General features: G+C 43.6%; 1 protein-coding gene across 1 annotated transcript in view; it reads right to left on the bottom strand.

Annotated features, from left to right (window-relative positions):
* TNRC6B (trinucleotide repeat containing 6B) overlaps positions 1-8,301 on the bottom strand; it is a 174,128-nt gene that overhangs the window by 129,236 nt on the left and 36,591 nt on the right. Inside the window, exon 4 of the mRNA XM_019544975.1 lies at positions 7,196-7,325. Within this exon, the coding sequence (XP_019400520.1) occupies positions 7,196-7,325 (130 nt within the window). The remainder of the gene's footprint in view (positions 1-7,195; positions 7,326-8,301) is intronic.

The raw sequence follows: 8,301 nt of genomic DNA, 5'->3' as shown, positions 1-8,301 counted from the left end.
GTCAGGGCGGCTAGGATCTGGAACCAACTTCCAAGAGAAGTGGTGCTGGCTCCTACCCTGGGGGTCTTTAAGAGGAGGCTAGATGTACACCTTGCTGGTGTCATTTGACCCCAGTTCTCTTTCCTGCCATGGCAGGGGGTCAGACTCGATGATTTGCTCAGGTCCCTTCTGACCCTAGAAACTATGAAACTATGAAATAATAGTGACTGCTTTGATACCAGTGGGAGGACCCTCTGACAAGTGCTTTTAGAAATCTTGAAGTGACTGGGCATGAAAAATATTTTTCAGTTGTCTTTTGGAGGACAACCTAAAGTATCTCTCAGGTGCAAACTGAGGAAAAGAAAAAAAGTGACAAGACATAGGTTCAATAACTGTGATAGAAAAGGATACAAATGAAGCTATTCACTTCCAAACTGAGTTCACTTCTGTTTTATGAGTCTTGTTTTCCTTGTAGATTGCTGCTAATTAGAATTGATTGGATCCTCATGAACACGTTTGGGAGGGGGGGTTGTCTTTTTTTTTTTTTTTTTTGTTCGTTAGATTTTTAAAAGCAAATATTCATGCCACTCACTGAAGTTAAGAAAGGAAGACCAAGTTGCTGGATTACTCCTTCAGCCTGCATCAGAAAGTATGACCTCAGATGGCAAACAACTCAAGAAGTTGTAGGATCCCAAATTGTTTTGGGTCGCATAGGAATCCCTAAGGATAAATGCTGCTTTGTCCTACTTCTCACAGCTCTCAGCAGAAGTAGCGATTGGAGTAAATGCATAAACCAGCTTGACCACAGAGTCAGAAAAGCATTTGCTACAAAACCCTGATTGCAATCATCTCTGAAGCAAAACACTGACATTTCTTGTTCGTGTACATCACAAACAGATGAATGACAGAAAGTTTGAATCAAAGCCATGGAACATCAATTTGTGATTCTCAGAGAACCATCTGACAAAGACAGCTAGTGCATATTGAATACTCTGCAATCAAGCCATTGAGAGAGCAAACAGAACAGAAAAAAAATTACAAAATCCAGAGGCTTAACTCTTCTATGTACAACCAAGACTAGCTCCCCTTCATGTATGTAGCATAGTGTCTTCAAATTGTCCAACATTCACATGGACTGATTTTGAATAAATGATAGGGAATGCACTGCTTTTAGCTCTAGAATGTTAACGTGCAATAGCAGCTTTTGTCCTGTATCACACAGCTGCCTACAGCGGCTCCCCAGCTTCCTAGCAGAAGAGAAGACTCCCTAGTAGGAAACATTGAAAGGCAATTCAAGAGCTGCACAAGCATTCCAAGGAATTTAAGCGAGCACTTCAAAATCCTGTGCCCAGGTTAGGTTAACCACATACAAGTTTTCCGACACCAACAGCAATTTGTTATGCAATATGTAGATTGGGGCAGGCAAATATTTCGGGTGGAGAGCCGCTTACTGAATTTTGGCAAGCTGTTGAGGGCCACATGGGTAGCCACCCCGACAGTTGCCCCATCCCCAGTTGCCAATTTGGGACCAAAAGTCCTGCCCCCTACCCCCTGGCCTTTACCACCAGAAGCCCCTCCCTCTGCTCCCAGAAATAGCCCTTGCAGCAAGGGGTTTTGCCGTCTCAGAACCAGAAAAATACCAAATTTTATTCTAAAAAGTGAACATCTACAACATTAATTTGATTTCAAAAAATATTTTTGTCCTGATTTACATGTGTTTGTGTAGTATACATAGAGGTGATGGCACAATAGCTTAAAATGAAGTCTTACTCTTGTATACTCCTTGTTCTCCTCTAGGTGCTTCATAATGGATTCCTTGAGGACCTGCTCCATGATCTTTCTACAGATCAAAGGGAGGTTGACTGGTCTGTAGTTCCCCAGATCCTCCTCCTTTCCTTTCTTAAAGATGGGAACAATATTTGCCCTTTTCCAATCACCCAGGACCTCACCTGACCTCCACAAGTTTGTAAAGAGGATAGCCCAGGGCTCCAAAATTACCTCAGCCAATTCCTCCAGTAACCTAGGGCACTGCAGACTTGAAAGCACCCAACTCTTTTCAGTAATCCCTAACCCATTCTTCCATTACTCCAGGCTGTTGATCTCCTTCCCAATCTTCACTGCCAACTGCACTCAGCATCTGGAAGCTGCCTCCATTTGAGATGACTGAAATAAGTGAGACGTTAAGCACATCAGCCTTCCCTGCCTCATCCGTAACTAGACTGCCTTCTGCATTCCATAAGGGACCTATGGTTTCTTTAGTCTTTCTTTAGTCTCTTGATATACTCATTAAATCCTTTTTATGGCCTTTTATGCCCCTTGTCAGCTACATCTCAAATCATGCCTTGGTCTTCCTAATTTTTCCCTGGGTTTCCATGCATTTAAAAGTTGGCACTGACAGACTCTGTAAGAAAGAGAAAGTATGAAGAAATGAAGCTAGTCTAATGGACTGCTTGGTGTACAGGTCTCGGGGATCCCAACAAAAGGGCATTTGGTAGATGACAGAGGATTCAATGAAAGAATCAGAGGCACAGTAGTACTCTTTTGGATCCCCACATTTTTGCAGAAGTTCTAAGAACGTTAATCCCAAAAAGGAGGAGGAATTACCTTGTGTTTGAAATCTGTATTTTATCGAGACCCTGCTCATTTCAGGCATATGTAGCCTAACAAGGGATGCGTGAACCCAGAGCATGTTAACTGGGAGGGTGTCATTCATCTTGCATGAAGGAACCTTGAAATTCCTTTAAATAATAAGTCCTCCACCACCACCTACATTTCCTTTAAAATGTCTAAACGTTGAAGCCATGAAGAAGCTCTCATAACTTTAGTGGTTCTCAGATTGTGAGGCTGCATCCACAGCATCCAGTACTGTTTGTAACAAAAATTTCATTAACAACGTGTCTTCATTTACAATTGCCAAACATGCTTTGTTTTCCTGAAAGAGTTTATCATGGAATATTGCAACACTTACAGAATCACAGAAAACCATGGCTGGAAAAGACCTCCGAAGGTCATCTAGTCCAAGCCTAAGGCAGGATTGTCCCTATTGAAACCATACTATACAAATCTTTTTCTAACCAGTTACTAAAACTACGCACACAATTCTATCACAAGACCACAAGGCACAGCACCCTGACCTGCTGTTGTAAGGGTTGTTAAAATATGTTCAGGAAATCCAACAGGACCATGCCTCCCACTACAGACAAAGACAAAAAAACCTCACAGTCTGTACCAATCTGACCATGGGGTAAAAGATTCTTCCTGACCCCAAATGCAGTGATTGGTTTGACCCCAAGTGATGGAGCAAGATCACCTAGTGGTCTCAGTCTCAACAGGAACACTGTCACACCCTAGTCAAAATCCCCAGCCTTAGCTCTAGCCAAAACCCAGTGCTTCTGGAATAAGGCAAAAAAACCCAAAACCAACCCCTGACAACAGGAGGCTGAGGGACGGGGAAGAATTGCTTCCCAGCCGCATGTGGCAACCAGTAATGCCCAGAAGCATGGGAAATGCCCACAGTAAAGTGTAAGCATAGCTACCCTGACCAATATTTATCCTCTTCTTGAACACCCCCAGTGAAGTAGACAACAAGTACCCTAGCTCTGACAGTGATTTTTTCCTGATATCCTATCTAAACCTCTTTTGCTAAAACTTCAAGCCATTGGTTCATGTACTATTCTCCGCAGCAAGAGAGAAAAGCTGTTTTCCTTTTCTTTATGGTAGCCCTTCAGGTATTTGCAGAGTGCTATCTTGTCCCCTGTTAAATGTCTTTTCTGCAAGCTGAGCATACTTATTTCCTTCAATGGCTCATCTCCAAGCCCTTCATCATTTTTGCTGTCTGCTGCTGGACACTCTCTAACTTCAGCACATCTTTTGTAAAATGTCCTACTAATTCAGTCCCATACTGCATTCACTTTTTGTAGTTGTTACACTGCAGACTCGTATTGAGTCTGCGATTCACTAAGACTCCTAAACCTTTCTCCATAGTCCTGCCATGCAGCCAGTTGTCGCCCCTCCCCCCCCACTTTTTTTTTTTTTTAAGCATTTTCTTCCTCAAGATGTAGTACCCTGGATTTGAACTTCACCCTATTAGCTCCAGCCCAGCTCTGAAATCTGTCAAGCTCCTCCTTAATTGCACTCTTGTCCTCCAGTATGCTCACAATCCTTCCCAGTTTTTCATCTGCAAATGTGCTCAAGAAGCTATTTCAGCACCCAGATAATTAATAAACCTGTTGAACAACACTGGACCTAGGATAGACCCCTGTGGGACACCATTTGAAATCTCCTGCCATTCTAACATAGACCCATATATAATTACCATTAACTTGAGGCTACTGAGCCAGCTGTCTATCCTTATGGTAGTTTTAGTCGTGTGGGACTTTGACAAAAGCCTAGCTAAAGTCCAAATACACACATCCACCACCTCCCCTTCATCCTTCCAACTAGTTATTTTGTCAAAGAAGATCAAGCTTGTTTTACACTATTTGTTCAGAGTAGTCATATTGGCTACTTGTGCTCAGTCTTCCCTTTTCCAGATGCTTGCAAATAAACTTCCTCCAGTGACTTTCTAGGTATTAAGGTGCAGGTAATCAGTGTGTAGTTCTCTGGGTCTTACTTCTTGCCTTAAGAGGCATGATCTTGGCCCTTTTCCAGACCTCTGGAACCTTGCCTCATCTCCCACAACTTTGCAAATATTCTTGCCAAGACTTTTTATATATCCTCTTTTACTTCCTTCACTACCCTGGGATGAAATCTATCAGGCCCTGCTGACGAATTAATTCAGACTTAAGAGCACAGCAACTTTTTATTTTGTTTTCATCCCTCAGCTTGTCCCCTTCCTTATTCAAGTAATCCTTACTGGCTGTCTGGCTGCAGCTTTTTTTTTTTTCTGTGAAGGCTGAGACACAGCAGCTGTTGATTAGCTCTTCTTTTTTTGCATCTTTTGTTAAGATCCCCCCAACCCCCCCGACTACTTAACAGTGGACCCACAACTTTGTTGGTCTTTCTTTTCTGGCTAACATTTATAAAACCTCTTTGTGCCATCTTTGACTTCCCTCACCAAGTGAAGCTCATTTTACACCTTTGCTTTCCTAATTTTGTCCCTGCAAACTCTTGCTATTTCTTGGTATGCTTTCTTGGTGACCTGCCCATCTTTCCATTGCCTGCATGCTTTCTTTTTGAATCTGAGGCATCCTAGAAGCTCCTTGTGGTCTCTTGCCATTCTTGTGTTTCCATCATGCCAGAAGAGCTTCTTATTTGGCCTTTGGAAACTTCCTGCCCTCGTAGGCCCCTTATCCTTCAGTCTGTCCTCCCAGGATGCTTTCAGTCAGTTGAAATCCACCATTTTGAAATCCAAGGTCTTACTTCTGCTGACGTCATGCTTACACAGCCCCAGAATCATGAATTCTATCATATTGTGATCATTTCCTCCCAACCTTTCCTCATCACCTTCATATCCTCCCCTAGTTCTTCCCTAGTTTGTATCCTCAACATCCTGGAACAGAAAGCTGTCCTCTACGCAAGTTTGGAACTTACTCAACCATTTATGTTTGGGTGTATTACTCTTTTAGCAGATGTCCAGAAAACTGAAGTCTCCCATCAGAATCATCTCGTAACTTTTGCATAGTTGTCATCTCCTTGAAGAGCGCCTCGTCTATCTTTTCTTCCCAACTTGGTGATCTCTAGTAAATCCCCACCAGTATATCTGTGCTGTATCTTTCATTGTTTATCTTTACCCACATACTATCTGAACCGCTACCGTCTTCCTTCCGAACCAGGGAATAAAGAGTACGCAGTTTTGGCATAAGGCAATGCCACCACATTTTCTCTCAACCCTGTCCTTCCAAAACAAAGTGTAGCCCTCTGTTGATGTGCCAGTCATCAGACTTGGTGGGGCAGCTCTTATATCAATCAGATCATAGTTCTTCACATAAGAACATAAAAACAAAGAATATAAGAACATAAGAACTGCCATTTACGGGGTGAGATCATAAGTTCATAAGTTCAACCTGTCCCATTTCCTGCATTTCACTCTGTGACAGAGTGAAAGCTGAAAGTGAGTGAATATGGTATGACCAGGGTTTTTTTCCGCCCACTATTTCTCTCTCACTTGCAGCCTCCAGCATTTAAGGTCTAGGAAGTTCTGATTCATAAGCTGCATCCTTCACTCCCATACTCAATAGCTATCAGGCAGAGTTCCATGCCACTAACCAACAGCAAAGAACTGGGGGCACGTACTGCACATGGTCATGTTTATGTGGCCACGTGCTCCTCACTCCATGCCACTGCCCAGCGGTGCAGAACTCCAGCCAGCCAGCAATGCTGGGGTGTGCAGCAATGCAGAGCCAAGGGTCTGCACCAGTAGCCCACCAGACTACTGCTGGGCTGAATATAAAAAAGTTCCAGAGGCCAGATCTAGCCTGTGGGCCAAATATTTGACAGACTTATTTTTTATTTTGACCTACACACTTGCCATTTGCATCACTTGTTGCTGTCCTGTGGCTCTGGCCCTTTTTACCGAGTTGGGCTGCTTATTCTGGCTCTTTTCCCCCTGAATAGTTTCCTCTGTTTAGAAGGCTTTGTTCACCACCCCTTGTGAAACCTAGTTTAAAACCATCCTTACTAGGTTGGCTAGATGGCACTTGAAGATGCTCTCTCTCATTATGGTCAAATGGATACCACCTCTTGACAGTGGTCCTCCCTCCAGGACATCTGCCCGTTGTGAAAGAATCCAATGCCTTCACATCAACACCACCACCTCAGTTATAAGTTTACTTCTATGATATGATAGTTCCTGCCTGGGCCCTTACCTTCCACTAGGAAGATTGCTGAGAACACCACTTGTGCTCCAAGCCCCTTAACCCTGTTGCCAAGACCTTTGTAAGCTCCTCTGATCTGGTCAATGTCATTCCTGGTACTATCACTGGTGCCTACATGGACAAGCAGGAAAGTGTAGTTGTCTGAGGGATGGGTGTGCTCTAGCAATCTTTCTGTAACATCCTCAATACAAGCTTCAGGCAGACAGAACACCTCCCAGGACTCCGAATCCTGATGACAAATTGGTGCTTCTGTTCCCCATAGAAAGGAGCTGCCAGCCCCACCCCCCAACCACCCTTCTCTTCCTTCTCAGTGCAATAGTCATAGAGCCCATCCTCACAGGCCTGCACTTTCTGCTTTTTAGACTGCTAGTCCTCTGGGCCTTGCCTGCGGATGTCCTCACCTCCGCCTCTTCCCCAGCTGTTCCACTGCAGGGTGTCTGAATGCAGTTGCTGACTTCAGTCTGTTCCTCTTGAATTCTGGGGCCTCTCCTTCTTCTAGTAGTCTTTGCCATTAGCGATTGATCTGAAATACTAAATCAGCGAGTTGGCATTTTGTAATTTTTCTATGGAAACAAGTTCAATAGGTTTGGCAGCTTTAACAAAAGGTGTTACTTAGTCCTTTTGCTGGCCACTACAATAATAAGGGAATTTGTAATAAATATAAATTCAAGTATTCCACTCTCCCAAATCAAATATAGTACTTTGGTCATCATAAACAGGATTGTACAAAAGTACAGTTGGAAGGGACTTCAGAAGGTTATCTTGTCCAACCCACTGCTTAAGATAGGATGGCAACTGCAACTGCACCACCTCTGCTGGAAGCGTGTTCCAGATTTTGGTTACTGTATGGAAGTTTTTCCGTAGGCCTAGCCTAAACTTTTCCCTGACTAGCTTGTGCCCACTGGTCCTCGTCCTCCTAGGGGGTGCTTCTCTGATCATCCCTAACTACACTATTCCAGCCAAGTGTCTGTCCAACCTGCTCCAAAGAGCCTGACACCTTATCACAGAAGGAAATCAGGTTGGTCAGGCATGACTTGCTGTTGGTGAATCCATGCTGGCTGTTCCTGATCACTTTGTTCTCCTCCAGATGCTTCACAACAGATTCTTTGAGGACCTGCTCCATGATCTTTCCAGGTACAGGTCAGATTGATGGCTCTAAAATTCCCCAGATCCTCCCTCTTCCCTTTCTGAAAGATAGGTGCTCTATTTGTCCTTTTTCAATCACCCAGGACCTCACCCAAGCTACATGCGTTCCCAAAGAGGATAACTAATGGCTCCAAAATTAACTCCAATTCCTTTAGTATCCCAGTATGCACCCCTTCTATTTACTTTAAACAAAATATTTTGTTTAAAAGCAGCAATGGCTGGAGTGGGTCACAACTGAAATATTCTTAAGCCCAGCACAGCCATTTTCACAAGAAAGGCAATTTAATCAGGCACACAACCCATGCCGGTTGCCAACATCAGCTTGCAGGGACATGTAGCTTTCCTTCACATAGAGAGCTAC

Source organism: Crocodylus porosus, unplaced genomic scaffold (genome assembly GCF_001723895.1).
Source record: "Crocodylus porosus isolate Cpor-Errol unplaced genomic scaffold, CroPor_comp1, whole genome shotgun sequence".
Taxonomy (NCBI): domain Eukaryota; kingdom Metazoa; phylum Chordata; order Crocodylia; family Crocodylidae; genus Crocodylus; species Crocodylus porosus.
Note: the sequence above shows the minus strand (reverse complement) of the source record. Positions and strands in the feature narration are given on the sequence as shown.